The 16,756-nt window shown below is 44.1% G+C and overlaps 1 protein-coding gene across 1 annotated transcript in view; it reads right to left on the bottom strand.

Annotated features, from left to right (window-relative positions):
* Positions 1-432: 432 nt before the first annotated feature.
* Positions 433-16,756, bottom strand: part of LOC108931539 (transcription initiation factor TFIID subunit 3-like) — a 32,770-nt gene continuing 16,446 nt past the window's right edge. Inside the window, exons 3-7 of the mRNA XM_018747342.1 lie at positions 7,637-9,438; positions 3,700-3,782; positions 2,431-2,806; positions 2,049-2,155; positions 433-1,211 (exon numbers count right to left, since the gene is read on the bottom strand). Coding sequence (XP_018602858.1) covers positions 1,097-1,211; positions 2,049-2,155; positions 2,431-2,806; positions 3,700-3,782; positions 7,637-9,438 — 2,483 coding nt within the window. The 3' untranslated portion in view covers positions 433-1,096. The remainder of the gene's footprint in view (positions 1,212-2,048; positions 2,156-2,430; positions 2,807-3,699; positions 3,783-7,636; positions 9,439-16,756) is intronic.

Raw genomic sequence — 16,756 nt, forward strand, 5'->3', positions numbered from 1 at the left:
TATAAACACATTAATCAGCCTTTATTCTTCTCCTCACACAAACACTCGTAAAAACTACAACGGCTGCTTCAGACTGACGGGACAATGTCACACAATAAATGCATATCTCTAAGTGTTTGTAGGACAAATGTGTATCCCTGTATTTCTAAGGGACTCATTCAGTAAAAAGGTCACTGTTACTTTATTGCCACAAGCTGGACTCTATCACAACTAATTACAGAAGGGGGCATCATCAACAAATAAAGTATGAAGCTATTAAATGAGTCATTTAATGAAAGATTCCAGTCAATGCGTTCAACTCCAAAAAATAAAAAATAACTGCATTAATTAAAAAACTACTTTTCAAGCGCAATAATAATTATGTTGAGCAAATAAATAAAAACATCATTAGCATTTTTCTATAACAATGACATTTATTAGCAGTTTGGGGATTTTTTTGAAGGAGTACATTTTAATAGGGAAATATCAATGAAATAAAATATATTACAGCAATAAGGACTACAAATTCCTCATGGAAAATTGATAGAAAGGAAAGCAAAGAAATAGAATCTTTCATTTAAAATATACAAAATACAATTCAAGTTAAAAATGGTTATCTGGGAAAAAATAACCAAAACCATGAGAAATGATTATACAGTCTGAGAAATTTTATATATACAAGTATGTACAAAACACAGTAATAACTATTCCTTTTGCATTTTTCATGGGAGATTACAAAGTGTCTCTCACATTTTTTTGCTGCTGAATGAAAATAAACAAAAAAGAGGAGGATAAATGCTGGATGAAGGGGCCCAACTTGGTGGGGTCACAGAAACACGTAGAGAAGGACACCTGACGCAGCAGCTGAGGAAGCGACACCTTGGTGACTGCAGCCACGCACCGCAGAGTGTGGGTCTGCGAAGAAGCTGTGCAACCAATAAGGCTTGCAGGGAAAACAATGATTTAACTGAAATCAGTGTAAAAATAAGAACACAAGATCAGCAAATGAATATTTCTGAGACAGGGTGGAAGGATGTATGTGGGAACAGCGTTGCCTGGCTTTGTGAGGGACACCACGGCCTCACAATGGCCCAGAGCCCACCGGTTCAGCAGAGCCTCAGTGCACTTTGTGTTTCCTCTTCTTGTGTTTCTTGTCTTTTTTCTTGCTGTCACACTTGACACAAAACCACTGGACATCTTCTGGAGGGGCTGCAACTAATCCCACACAGGGCCTGGGGGGGGGGGGGGGGGGGTAGATGGAGGGAAGGGAAAGGAAAGGAGGAGCAAGAATGGAGAGACAAAGGAAGTAAGAGAGGAAGGAAGGAGCAAGGATGAAAAAAGACACAAAGGAAGATGCAGGGAAGGACAGCAAAGGGGGTGGGAAGAAGAGACAGGAAGAAGAAAGTGAGGAGAGAACAAGTGGGAATGGAGAGAGGAAAGAAGAAGAAGGGAAATTCAAGGATTGGGAGAGAGGAAGATGGGAGCAAGAAAGCAATGAGAAATGAGCAGAGAGAAAAGAGGAGGAGAGAAGGAGGGAGGAAAAAAATGGAGAAAGCAACATTAGTTTCAGAACACATTTTATATTTATCTATAATGTTTTAAAAATTAATCTAATACACAAAAATATCTGTGTTCTTTCCTCCCAGGATCTAAAATATGAAAACTGATGGGATTTTTTGATGTGTCTCTTCTGTATTTCATGGGTTTTCCTTTCCAGGCTAAGCACCAGCAACATAAGTCTTACGCAGGTAACACCTGGTCTGACATCCGAAGGCCACAGCAAGTGCTTAACTGGACCAACCTGATGAACTGAGGACACTAGGTGGCAAATTGCCTGAGGAACTGACTGTGAACTTGAAGGGTAGAAGGAAGGAACTCTACATCTGTGAAATGTTCTTTACTTTAAACATTCCTTGTGTAATGGATAGAATCTGGTGCATCAAAAACTAAAATTAAAATGAACTAGTTGGAGATGGGTGTCCTGTGTTTCTGGAATTGGCTCCAGTCCCCCGTGGCCCAGACAAGTGGTTAACCACAGCGTGAGTGAGTAGTTGGAGGTGTATTCTTACCAGTGGTACCAGTCATCACAGTCGTCACATCCAATCATTGGGCTGCCATCATCCGGCTTATTGCACCCAGGGCAGATCCAGATTTGATTCCCCCACTCATCTCGGATCTAGGGTCAGAACCACGCACACTGGATTACATTAGGGACTCTTTTAGATACAACAGCTCTACCTCTGGTGACACAAATTCAAAATTACAGAACGTTGTCCTGTGCTAGCTATGTTTAATTTAAAGAAAAAAATCACAAGCGCAGAATCACACTTCAAGGGTATGCCCTTGCCAGCTGATTTGAAGGTGCTCTTTGCTGTGAAACATGGCTGAACTTCTACAGATGAGTGTGCAGGAGGGATGTTGGGGGGAGGTGAGAGGGCAGGGAGGACTCACCACATAGGTGCTCACAGTCTCAGTCACCACGCTGCGCACAGGTGTTTTGGAAGAAGATCCGACCCCGGGCAGGGCAGGTGATGGGGGTGGCACCAGAGCGGGAGTCACTGGGAGAGGTGGAAGCAATACAGGGGCTACTTGGGGTGGTACAGGTGCTAAGACTGGGGCAGGGGGTGGGGACCGTGGCCGACTGACAGGCCCAGATTTGGCAGCGGGCGTCTTAGAAGCTGGGGTCTTGGAAACTGGGGTCTTTGTAGGCGGAGTCTTGATAGGTGGGGTCTTGATAGGTGGGGTCTTTGTTGCAGGAGTCTTTGGGACAGGGGTCTTGGGTGGAGGAGTCTTGTCCTCTGAGTTTGGGACAACCTTGCTAATGACTCTGGAGAAACAAGAGGAGAAATGAAGGAAGAGAAGCAGTAATCCTATCACCAGACAAGTGTCCAACATGCGCATGCGCACGCGCACACACACACACACACACACACACACACACACACACCAGCTCAAACATGTAGTAATGCCAGCTCAGTGACAACACTCTGGGAATGTTAAAGTGAGTGCTTCAGGGTGTGTAAAAGGGAACAACAACATGGAACCACATATGCCGACCACACAAATTGATGGAGATTATTAAGTATTGTTATTATCAGATTAACAGCAGTAATTATACCCTCAGAGAGAGCAGCTATTCCTCTTTGCAGTACTGTTGGCTGCATAGCCCAGAGGGTCATGGATCCACACAGACACACACACGCACACACACAGTGCTAGCAGATATCTGCCTTAGAGGGATGGTGGTGGTTGCGCATGTGCTGAACACCCCCTCCCAGCCATGGCTTTAATCGCACGGCTTTGTGGGTAAAGGCCCCTGTAGAGCTCAGGTTACAATCTGGGTCGGCCGAGTTAAGTGCCCCCACACTAGGATCATTGATGGGAGTGTGCTGGCACTGAAGTCTCTATAGGGGGACTCTCCACTCCCAACCACCCTGCCAGCCCCCCCGGGGACACGGGAGGGGGCTGAAATGTACACTTGCTGGCCACACAGAGTGAGGAGCAAGGGGAGACCAGAGTGAGTAGCAAAATGAGCAAGTCTAAACAAGGACAAAGGCTCCTCTGCCCAATATGCTAATGGGCTTCTGTGAGATATAACGCCGTTACTCCTGTCACTCATTACTGGTAATCCCACAGCTGTGGATGTTCACACCAGTTAGTATTCACTGGTACTCAGAGCATTCATTCCCAATAACCACATCACTCTTCATCAGTACTCACATCTTGTCTTGGCCAGCACCAACAACCAAGGTTAGCCGAGGTATGACCGGAGACGGAGCAGGAACAGGAGGCTCTATCTTCACCTGGAGGACAAATAAAAGTCAGGTAGGGGGGAAGAAACATTAACATTTTGCTTGATTCAATATGGCAACACAGTGGAAATGGATCCATCTGTTCTGCATTTTTGAGGTCAGTGCAACATATGACAGAGGACCTCTGCATTTCCTGAAACTTTATTACACAGGTGTGTACAGCTAAGTAAGGCACAGCACCCACTGGCTGTTTATTATTAGACACTGTTTATTAACCCTTATTTAGCTCACACCTACTGTATGTCTGAATTAACTTCCAGTGTTAGATAATTAACTTTACAATGATCTACACATTTACATAGCAGGGCATTCCTACTGATTGAATTCAGGGTAAGTACCTTGATCAAGGGTACTACAGCAGCAACAGGATTTGAACTGGGCACCTTTACACAAAAAGGTACCAGCTGTAACTACTACGCCACTGTATGGTCTCTCTTTACACACCACACTCTTCCCAGCCTCACTAGAGCATTACAGGGTTTCAAAATACTGACAATCATTTACATCCTCAGTCAGGCATAATTACCATACACAGAGCACAGGACAAGAAGAAGAGAGACACGCAACCCTGAACAGAGAAAAGGGAGGGCGGCATGAGAGGGACACATGAGAAATTCGCAGATCAAGAGACATCCAGCATGAGAGTGTGTGTTTTAAGAGGGAGAGACGGAGAGCATGAGAGGGAGAGATGGGGCCAGGACAGGCATGTGCAGCACGAATTGCCTGAAGTGCAGCTGAAAAGCAAGAGACTGGCCTGGCCAAAGCCAAAGAAATACAACCTGAAAGGAAGTAAGTAGCCTGTACTGACACACAGAGCCCCCCGATGGTGCACAGGCCGAGTCCTTCCACTTCACGTTGCTCAGAAACAGTATTCCTACAGTGAAGAATACTGGAAGAGGCCCCCCACCCCCAAAAGCCCCCCAAAGTGTCAGCCAGATTAATGGATGAACTGAAAGGGTGGTGTGCCTGGATCCTCTGTCTACCTGAAATGGGAAAGTGATACAGCTTTGAAAGACTGCCCAGTGCAGCAGAATACACAAGCGCAAACACAAGACATACACACACAGACATCACACTGACATCTAGAGTGATATTCAGACAGCCAATCAGATGACAACAAAGACACACAAACAGACACTGAAATGGTTTACTGGATATAACATAGACCATGTGGTCTCTGCACATTCTACTCAACCTGCATATTACACCTAACTTGAGTCAATGGTAAGCTTCAGGTAACCAGGGGTAAAGGATAACAGTGCAGCTCTGACTGTTGTTCTGGTTAAGTTCATCTTTTTGTCTCTAGTTTTACTTTCACCTTTGTGGATTTACAGATTATCTCCAGATATAACGCTGCAAATGGGTGGAAAGAAACATGTACATATACACGTATGCTACATATACATACACAAACACGTGCAAATATACATACAAACTGATCATATGCACACAAATGATACATTTAGACAAAATATATATGGATACACGCAACTATTAGATGCTCACACTACGCACATACGTACACACAACACAAAGATTCAGACTACAATCTCTGTAAACCTCAAAACAAAGGTAGCACAGAATTGGAAACACAACAGCTCTGTTGTACACCTGCAACTACCAGTACTTTCCCCAATATTCTACTTGCCATGCAAATGAGAAGCTGTGTAAATAAAGTCATGTGTAATAAAGGAGACCCTGTATAGTGAATGTGGCCCTCTGCAATAAACAATGCCCTTGGTAAATGATGTCCTCTGTGATGAAAGAGGTCCTATGTAATACATGAAGCCCTGTACAGTCAATTAAACTTCTGCAAATGAGGCGCCATGGTGTTCAGTAACCCTCAGTATAATGTGGCACGAAGACAAATCTGCTGGTTCTGCTGTCTATGGTAACAAAAGAGTAAAATGGCTCAGAACAACTGAACAACTTGAATCACCCCAAAATCTACTCTTTACTCAGCCTCTGCTGCATGTCCACATTGTGCTCTCATTCACCAAGAATTAACCAGGGTAGGAGGATGCCAGAGCCATGCTTCAGACTGGAACTGACTGATCACAACATCTCCAACTGTTTTCCTCATGACATTATTGCACCAACCTCTACATTTACATTTATTCACTTAGCAGATGATATTCTCCAAAGTGACGCACAACTCAGAAAGCAAAAGTACATTTCACCTACAGACAGAGAGATATGGACATAGACACACAATTCTCGAAGCAGTCAATTAGTGCAATATAACCATTTAATCAGGATTTATCCAGCATCAACATATACAAAGGATTGCAGTCATTTGCTAAAAAAAGACATATAACTACAAGGTATGATCATAAGCTATAAAGGCCAGCACATTCTCAACACGGAATGACAGAAACCAAGCAACTATGTTTTGTAACTAAGCTACTAGAAGTTTTCTTTTGCCCCCCTGTTACATTTAAAATCAGTTTGCACATTTGCACTGTCCTCTCTTGAACAACTGAGTTGGGGCAGCATTTCAAGTCATGGAACATGGGGTGAAATCCAGAGATAGTAGATTGCATTGTACCTCAATGGGAAATACATTGTCAGGGGGATTTGTCCACTTTTATGTAAAAGCAATACTCCTTTCACCTGAACCAATACAAGTGGTAACGTAAGCCCCTTACTGCCGCGTGTTGCATTTTTCTACTAATCTCTCAGGATTTAGCTCCCTCGTCACATACCTCCAGGCACTTGCAGATAAAGACTTAACCCCCGAGTTTAGCTTCCCCCTCTGCCAAGGACACCATTGAAGCAGTCTAGCAAAAAATTAAAGTGATCAAGAGATTCTGAGAGAAGAGAAAAACCACTTTCAGAACTGCATCTTGAAGCAGTCAAAAAAAAAAAAATGCAGCAGGGGACTTCCAAAACTTGCTCATCTTAATTAAACTGTCCTAAGCACTCAGCACACATCCTGCAAATCACAGAACAGGACAAAAGAGGCAGAAGAGTTGCTCAAAACACCCAGTGGGGCTAGAACCAGACTCTGCTGGATTGGGTTGCACTGGGGTGAGTTTGGTTAGCCTGCTGGCCCTTCCTTCATTTCAGACATGTAAGCATTCATTTCAGGGGCAACAGGTGCTGCAGTGGTAAGGGCTGTTCCCCTGTACCATGAAGGATCTGATCCCAACTGTATTTCCTTTGAAAAAAGTACTTACCCTGAATTGCTCCAGTAACAATACCCTGCTGCATAAATGGGCAAATCACTGAAGAGCTGATTATCTATTATCGTAAGTCACCTTGGAAAAAGGCATCCGCTAAAATAAGGGTTAATAATACACACACACACATTTTCAGAACCGCTTGTCCCATACAGGGTCGCGGGGAACCGGAGCCTGCCCGGCAACACAGGGCGTAAGGCCGGAGGGGGAGGGGACACACCCAGGACGGGACGCCAGTCCGTCGCAAGGCACCCCAAGCGGGACTCGAACCCCAGACCCACCGGACAGCAGGACCGTGGTCCAACCCACTGTGCCACCGCACCCCCCAGGGTTAATAATAATACATTCAAAATGATTATTTATTTGCATCCCCTTGTATGTACACTAACTTACATAGTGGCAAGGTTTTACAGCAGTCCAAGCATCCAGCAAGATTACTTACAGAGGAAATTGAGGTTAAGTAACTCACTCAGAGGGGCACTAAGGTCCCCAGGGACCCTGCTGGGTAGAAGTACACAATCTAAACATGAAGTAAAATTTGCATTTAATACAAAACTAAGGTCTAAATATTGCTTGAGGAGACTGGAAAAACCACTGTTGTAAAGACAGCATCATTACAAAGTGAGCTTCACATAACAAAGCACAATAGTGATGTACCAGTACCTTTTCCAGTTTTTGCCTCTCCTTCTCCTTTTCCTTCTCCTTCTCTTTTTCCTTCTCCTTCTTTTCTTTTTCTTTCTTCTTCTCCTCTTTTTCTTTCTCCCGTTCTCTGTCTTTGGTCCTCTCCTTTTCCCGATCCTTCTCTTTGTCTTTGTCCTTCTTTTTCTTTTTCTCCTTTTTGTCTTTCTTCTTTTCCTTTTCCTTGGCCTTGTCTTTCTCCTGAGGAGGCTTGTCAGGGAGGATAGGAGGCAGCGGAGGCAGCATGGAGTGCAGGCGAAGACATGCTGCTGGGCTGAACAGTGGCATCTGTTGCTCCTTCAGGCCAAGGAGGAGTGAAGCTGTAGACTTCTGTCGGTCTTCCTTGACTTTGTCTTTGCCCTTGTCTCTCTTCTCTCGATCTTTCCTGCTCTTCTCTTTATCTTTCTTCTTGTCCTTGTGCTTCTCCTTCTCTTTTCTGGAGCTGCTCCCGCTGTCTCTGGACTTTACCTTAAGTGAGTCTGGCTCTCCAAAGTCCCAGGACTTGAGAAAGTCATGATGCTCATCCTCCTTCATGGAGAAGTCTTTCCAGGTAAGCCTGCTTTCCTTGGGCAGCTCTCTTTCTTTGTCTCGCTCTTTCTCTCTTTGCTTCTCCTTCTCCTTTTTCTTTATTTTGCTTTTCAATTCCTTCTTTAGCTTCTTCTTGACATCCATTGAGGCTACCATTTTATTCTTCTCCTCGTATACCTTGAGGAGGGGTTCTGGAGTTGGTGGGGAAGCAGAAGGTGATGAAAGATATGCTGGATTTGGGGGAGTGCCAGTGGAACCTCCCTGGTTCACCTTCCGTAAGACTTCATTGATGGAGTCATCCATTGTCCATGAGTCCACGGTCATTGTCTCACCAGTTTTTTGAGGAAGCGGTGTGGAGGTGTCTTTGAGCATCAGCTTTGGCATCACTGGCTCTGAAATAGTAAGCCGTGGACTTGAGAATACATCGTCCTCGGATTCTGAGCCAGAGGAGAAGGCAAACGGGTCAGGCTCCTTCTCAGCACAGGCCCTGGCGATCACTGCACTGATGGAGTCTTCAATAGTTTTGTCTGGAGGATCCAGTCTCCTCGGCTGGGCTTCTTCAAGTAGCTTTTCTGAGTCCAGCACTGAGGGTTGACTATGCTTGAGCTGAACATTTTCCTTCCCCATCTTGTCACTCAGAGTAACCAGGGGTGGTCTGAGTGGAGTATCACCCTTCCCTGGAGGATGAGACACTTTTGCTGAACCAAGCTTGGGGCTCTTGGGGCTCTTGGGTGACTTTTTCCTCTCCTTCTGAGAGGCTTTGGGTGAGCAAGCAGGACTGCCAGGGGTGGTGGCGGAATTGGCCCTCTTGGGGGACTTGACTCTTTGTCTGCCAGGTGAGGAGATCTTAGGCTTTCGATTTGAAGCAGTGGGAAGCCTTGGCATGGGCAACTGTACTCTGGATGAGGGGAGACCTGGTGCTTCAGGGGACATGGAGAGGGGAGATGAGTTGTCATGGCGGTGCAGGGAGGGTGCCATGGTAGGGGGTACTTTCTGGGGATTGAGGGAGCTAAGTGGCTCCCGAGGCTCTACACCCCACTCTGGGCTATCTGGGGACTTCATCCCCGGGAAGCGAGGCCTCTTTGCGGCAGGCATCATGTCCATGCTAATGGGGCTGTCAAGGTGCCGCTTAGCCACATAGTTCTCATCGTTGACTGCCTCACTGTCATCGATGTCCTCGTCAGCCTCCTCGTCCAGAGGGACCTGCATGGCTTCAGCGGATGTGCCCATGTCAGGAAGAGACTGCTCATCATCTTCCTCTGTAAAGATGAGGGAAAAAGAAAAACAAGAACAGTTTAAGAACATGTAGAGCAAACACAGAGATGTAATATAACCAATCAAAACACAGTTGCTCCATGGGCCAAACTGCTTTCTCATATTAAAAGCACCCAGCGTAAAAAAGAAACCAATGAGGACAGTGGTAAATTGAGATAATTCAACTTTCTCTGTAGTTACAGTAGAAAGTTACAGGAAAAAAAAACACGAAGGGCCGAACTACTTGAAAGAAATGAAGGAAAAGTATATCTTACTTCAGGATAGAGGAAAGTGAAGATGGAAGCAAGTGTTCAAGGAAAAAATGGAAGTTCCATCCCTGGGGCACACTGAAACCCAGTCTCCCATACTGTAGCTATAGTTGCATACCTTTATTTTACCTCACCTTTACTTCACCTTTAACAAGAAAACATTCATTGCAGGACTTATTTTTTTTTCTAACTTTCATTAACTTGAAAAAATAATACTTAAAAATGGCTGAAAATAAGAAGTACATTATCTCCACAACCTCTTTTTTAATTCCAACTGATTAATTGCATACGCATATGTCATGCTCCTCAGCTTCTGACCACTTTCAGTGTGCTTTACTATATATACAGTCAAAAAAGAAAAATAATAGTAATGATTTACACACACACACACACACACACACACACACACACACACACACACACACACACACATTTTCTGAACCGCTCGTCCCATACAGGGTCACGGGGAACCGGAGCCTAACCCGGCAACACAGGGCGTAAGGCCGGAGGGGGAGGGGACACACCCAGGACGGGACGCCAGTCCGCCGCAAGGCACCCCAAGCGGGATTCGAACACCAGACCCACTGGAAAGCAGGACCTGGTCCAACCCACTGCGCCACTGCGCCACTGCACCCCCAGTAATGATTTATTTCAGTTTAATTCTTGGGTAGATGCCTTACACCCAATGTTTCCAGAATATTCTCCAGTTTGCCATGACCCTGCTCAGGGCAAATGGTTACTGAAATTGGGTGGATGGATGAATGCTAGGTGATTTTGTAAGTTTACTAAAATTATTTTAAAAACATGCTCTTGGACTCATTTTACATTGACATTTATTTAGCAGACCCTTTTCTCCAAAGTGACTCCCAACAAACTCTATGTAGTGTTATCAGCCCACACACCTTATTCACCACAGTGACTTACACTGCTAGATACACTACTTACAATGGGTAACTCATCCATACGTCAGTGGAACACACTCTCTGTCACTCACACACTGTGGGTGAACCTGAACAGCATGTCATTGGACTGTGGGGGGGAAACCAGAGAAAACACACACAGACACGGGGAGAACATGCAAACTCCACACAGATTGAGTGGGAATCGAACCGACGTCCTCATGCACCACCCAGGTGCTGTGAGACAGCAGTGCTACTCGCTGTGCCTCTGTGCTGCCTGATTTTAACACTTTTTAACTTCAAACAATTAAAAACACACACACACACACACACACACACACACACACACACACACACACACACACACACACATTTTCTGAACCGCTCGTCCCATACGGGGTCACGGGGAACCGGAGCCTACCCGGCAACACAGGGCGTAAGGCTGGAGGGGGAGGGGACACACCCAGGACGGGATGCCAGTCTGTCGCAAGGCCCCGGAAGCGGGACTCGAACCCCAGACCCACCGGAGAGCAGGACCCGGTCCAACCCGTACCAATTAAAAACACTTTAAAACTAAAATAAAATTATGTCATCACCACAAGTTACTATTCAGTTCTGACTGATGCCCATAAACATGCCCTGTTAGACATTATGTTACTGACCACCAACACTAAGGAACATCAGAGAGTCACTGTTGCTCTTTACTGCCAACTGTTTGTGGAAACACAGGTCAGATTAGCTGCACAACAAACAAATTCTTGAAAAATTATATGTGAAGACGACACAACTTAAGATAAATATAAATAAAACAAAAAATGTTTGTGGTTTTGAAAACTTGCTTCTTAAATGTTCCTAGCACAAAAACCCAGTACAAATTTCATTAAGAATTACCATTCATTCAGAATCAGGTAACTCCCAACAAATGTAACTTTGCAGGTGACTCCAGACAAAAAAGGCATGAGAACCAACACTACAAATGAAAAGCAAAAAAAAAAACAAAGAAGCTCCATTCTGATTTTCCTGTTGCAACTGATGCTCTGGTTCAAGTGTTCAGGTTCACCCATAGTGTGTGAGTGAGTGAGAGTGCGTTCCACTGATGTATGGATGAGTGACCCAGTGTAAGTAGTGTATCTAGCAGTGTAAGTAAACTTGGTGAATAAGGTGTGTGGGGTGACAACACTACGTACAGTTCACTGGAAGTCACTTTGGAGAAAAGTATCTGCTGAGTGAAGTAACGTAAACATAAACCTTGGCAAGCCAAACAATCACCATAAAAATACACTGTAAACAAAGGTCTAAGGTCCAGATCTAAGACTCCTCACTAATGCCACAGGTTCTTAAGCCAACCAACCCACTATTACCTCGAGTTCTATCCCTTTCCCCACCCACTCCAGTGTGATCATTCCTGTAGCTATGCGCACAGATAGCCTGATGATCAGAAAGCCAGCTACACCTCCCTCTCCCTCAAATGGAAACATTAAAAACATCCCTTTAAGCAAGGGGACCATGAATGACATCCACTATTATAAATAGTCTAATCTATATGGTAATACTGCTGTATTCTATAACCACAGAATAGGGATAAGATAACATTGTGACTTTCGGGGTCCTGTGACCTCCTTCTGCAGTAATTGTTATCAAAGGTTATGTGGGTTGACATCGGCAGAGCCCTGTGATTGGCTGCCATGTGTTATTTATGATATGAATTATGATAACCATGATGTCTCTTCTCCAGCCTGCCTCTCCTTTCTAGCCCAGATACAATAAATTGCTATCGTTAATCATGGTTCTTTGTTCCGCTGTGATTACCGCCAGCTGTAATAAGAATTTTATTTCAGAAGAACGTGGGCACTGCCTGCTTTCCTATAGCAGAACAAGACTCTGGATTCCATGTCCTGACATTTAATTTGTAAAGCACTCACGCAGGAAGTTTGCATTTCAAAACTATTGCTTTCTTTCTCTTTTCATGCTGTCAGATCTGAACAGTGTAGGTGACATTAGTGAGATTACGGTGCAATAAGGAAGAAATGAGAAGACTGCGCTAAACCCCCCAACCACTCCCCCACCCCCACCCAGTTTGGGAGGGAGATGAGGAGATCACGTGTGGATGTGATGGATCCATTCACAGCTGAAACTCCCTTCTTATCAAAACTGCTTTTATTTACTCACAGCTTAGTTCTTTTCCAAGTTAAAGAAGAAAATCTACTCATTCCCTTTCTTGAAAGCAATCTGCCTCACTTGATTCCCACACACAATTTCTAACTGATTGTCATTCAGAAACAAGAAAGAGCAGAAAAACGTGCAAAAGAAGTGAAAGCAGAAGAAGCTTAGACATGGACTGTACAGTTGATGAAGTAAAAGCAGGGTTTCCCCGTATGGAGAGAGACATCAGTGGAACACAAATGTATCTACATGGTAATGCCGATGGCCGCTTGCCCTTGCCGGAACCCGGTCAGCCTCAGCGCTGCGAGCGAAAACTCAGACATGAGCTGGCATGAGAGGGCTGCTTATAAACAGCTATAATACACTCTTTTACAGGCCTCCCTGCACCGTCTCGCACTGGTCCCATTACAACAATTTCCTTATTTTCATTCCTGCTGAACAATAAAACAAACGACCTGGATGAGGACTGTGCAATTAAAGTCAGAAACATTGAGGAAGGAGTGCGGAACTCCAATCGATACAAGGTGAAAGATGCTGTGTTAAACAGGGCAGATAAGGCGCTTTCATGTTCCAGCTCCAGAGGGAAATGACATAATGGTTTCCACGTTCGTGCTGGCAGAAGCTGAATCATACATTGGTAAATCCTTTGCTCAATATACGCATGTATGCCAACTGACAAAGTGCTTTTGCACCTATGGCCTTGTGTTGGACTGGTGTCCTGTCCATAGTGTACCCTCACCCAAACCATGTGCTTGTGGTTTAGCCTCTGGACCACGGCATCTCTTCACTGGGCAAACGGTTATGACAACGAAAAACAGGATGGATCTGCATCTGTTAACAGAGGGTTTTACTAACGCAAAAACAATGACAAAATGAGAAGAAAAGAAAAACTCAAAATCCAGGCTTGAAGGTTTATGGTAACTTCAACAGGTTGTGTAGATGTGCTCAATGTTTGTACCCTAGGTTCAAGGGGCTCCTGTAAACTTCAAAAAAAAAAGCCAGATCATTATCAAAAGGCTGTTTGTGCTGTATAGTAAGCCAGTACAACAAGATGACAAGTATGAGAGGCCTGAGATCATAGGCCACTGAAGCAAGCAGACAGAGCACAATTATTTCCCTTTTCCTTTCCTGGTGCTCCACTACTGTCTCGCCTTTGCCAATGAGGAATGCTAATTACATTCGTTGTGGGCATACAGAAACAAACAAAAACTGTACATTAGCCTCACCGTCACTTTGTCACCAGTTCAGAAAATGGAATACGTAATAAAGAACAAGGGAAGGTTCAAGTTCGCATGCAGGTTGGTTACCCAGCACATACAGTTCCTCTCTTCCTTTCTGTGGAACTATGTTCTCTTTTAAAGAGCGACATGGTCAGAACTAAACCACTTCTGTGACCTTCACTCACACGCACACACACACACACACACAAGAAAGTCCAGTGGGGTATGAAAAGAAGAATAAGAAAAAAAGAAAAGTTTCAGAACCTTCAGGCTATAAGTTATTCAAGAATAAGCTTTGAATAATTGTCCTGCAATATGAGTTCCCTGATTAATTGCTTGAGATAAGGGCTGCTTTCCTCTCAGCGGGGCCTCGAGTGACCGGCCGCTCATTCCTCATAATCGCCTCTGTGTGCCGGTCTGACTACGCGCGACTGCCGCGGGGGGCGGGGCCTGGGGGGTAGGGGGGGCACAGGCGCCAGGGACGGAAATAAGGCCCATTCTATTACTGTAGCAACCAACAGATAACCCTTTACAGTCTATTAATGATAATGAGTGCTCTAATTATTTAATGATGGTTTGCCCAGCATTTGAAGACAAGTGCAGTCTCCTGTTCTCGTAACAAATGCTGCTTTGAAAATACAAATAAAATGGAGGAAATTCCCCCCGGTGATTTGGTACCTGTAAAGAGGTGACCAGTCTGTAAGGACCAGTGCTTAGGGGTGTTTCAGCCCACCATAACTCCTATTGGGAAGAACATGTCCAGCAATACTCCCATTATCACGTTATTTATTTATTTACTTATTGTTAGTTTTTAATTTAGCTGACATTTTCCTCCAAAGCAGCTTGGAATATTAAACTATTTGAAAATGATTCACCCATTTATACAGCAGGGTTATTTTTACTAAAGCAATTGTAGGGCAAGAGCCTTGCTGAAATGTACTCAGCAGAATTTGGGATTCAAACCTGGGATCTTGGAGTACTAGGTGACAGCTCTAATGACTAGGGCACATGCTGCCCCCTTACACCTCCTTTCTGTGTTCTTTTCCACAAAGGTAGCTACAAAAAAAAAAAAAGCTATCTTTTAGAAAAAGACACATGCTGCTGAGGTAAATGGTCCTGAACACAAATCTCAACACAAGCGCAACATAAAACAAGAAAACACATGTACAATTACATGAATGCTCTAGTGAACCCAAAATCTGACTTTTAATAAAATAAAATAAAAAAAAATCATCATTTGACATTCATTAGTCACGTAAACTGAGTGAAATGTGGAATGTAGCGAAGCCATACAATGCAATTTATTCAAAGAAAACAATAGAAACAAAAAACTGAAGCGTGCCACCATTTGCGCAGAGTGAGCAGTACTAAAACAATGCTGACACAGGTAAAGGCTGTTTTGCCGGCAGTTTCTGTTATTATTCTGGCTGAAGATGTGGTATACTTTACTTGCACCAGCAAAATACCATACTAAAGTGCTGGACAGCTGAAGGCCATAAATAGACCTCTGTAGGAACACACTGCTGTCTCCGAGCATGAAAGCGGTATCCTCGTACCCTTGTGCCACCCCGGCCCAAAGAGCTGTTACAAGAAATAAACAACAGCATAAAGGAGAGGACAAAAAACAAAACAAGAATACAAAACCCTAGACGAGTGAAAATAATGTCTCTCCAGATAAACAGGCAAGCTTTTATAGTGTCAGTGTCAATATATCACTCCTTTTATCCGAGACACACAGAGCGAAACATGCTAATCCACGGTACCACAGAGAGACCGGTGTGCTTTAGGATAATGTTCTTTTTTAAAGGCCTCTGCACTTGATACCCAGTTAACGGTAAATCTTCTCCTTTATATTGTAATTTGCCTCGGAGCCAGCAGGGCACAATGGCTTTGAAGTACTCTGAAATGTCAAATCAATTAATACTTTTCCCCGAAAGAAAAATCAATTTAAGTCTTTCATGGTTATATTTTATATTTCATGATAAAAAATGCAATTTAGGATGATTTGTGTGTTCGTTTATTCTCCGATGTAATTACATATTTATTTGATATTCATACTGACTGACTTGTTGCTTTACTTTTTACTCTTAAAATTCTTCATGTAATGTATTCATAGCAAATTCAACTGGAAAAAATAGCTCAGCCACAAATACATAAGAAAACAATTGCCTTAAATGATTAAGTACTGTACAGAACTGCAGGAGTTCCTACTAACGTTCAACTTTATCATTAGTTGATCAATGTCAAACTATAGTTAGATCAATATTAACTTTTGAACTGACATGACAGCTAAAACGGATTTACGAGCAAAATTTTTTCCCTAAAAAATCACAACTGCAACATTCGTGTTTTACTAACATCAACCACAATTATTCACTTGAGTCAGAAGTAATTTAATTTCTTTTGGCTTTCTAAGCGCTGTTTTGGCACGAAACTGAAAAACAGCAAAGAAGTCGCAGGCTGAAATTTAAATCGCAAAGGGTACTTTTTGTATGCTTCAACCTGCCGGTGTGTGGGACAAAGCGCATGGTTTCACACTGGGAGATCAGCCACAGGGACGTGGGGCACGGTGATCTGGCACCTGGGCCCCCCCCAGCAAGCCCTCCCCTTGACCAACGCCAAGCTGGCTCCAGGAGGAGAAAGGCAGCGTTGGAGCGAGACTGGGAGCAGGGCCGCTTCAGGTGACATCTCTCAGGAGTGCGCTCTGTCTGCCGTGCGCACACCTCTAGCCCAGCCTGCAGTGCCACAGACGAAGGCTGCGATTACCATCTC

This window comes from Scleropages formosus, chromosome 2 (assembly GCF_900964775.1).
Source record: "Scleropages formosus chromosome 2, fSclFor1.1, whole genome shotgun sequence".
Classification (NCBI taxonomy): domain Eukaryota; kingdom Metazoa; phylum Chordata; class Actinopteri; order Osteoglossiformes; family Osteoglossidae; genus Scleropages; species Scleropages formosus.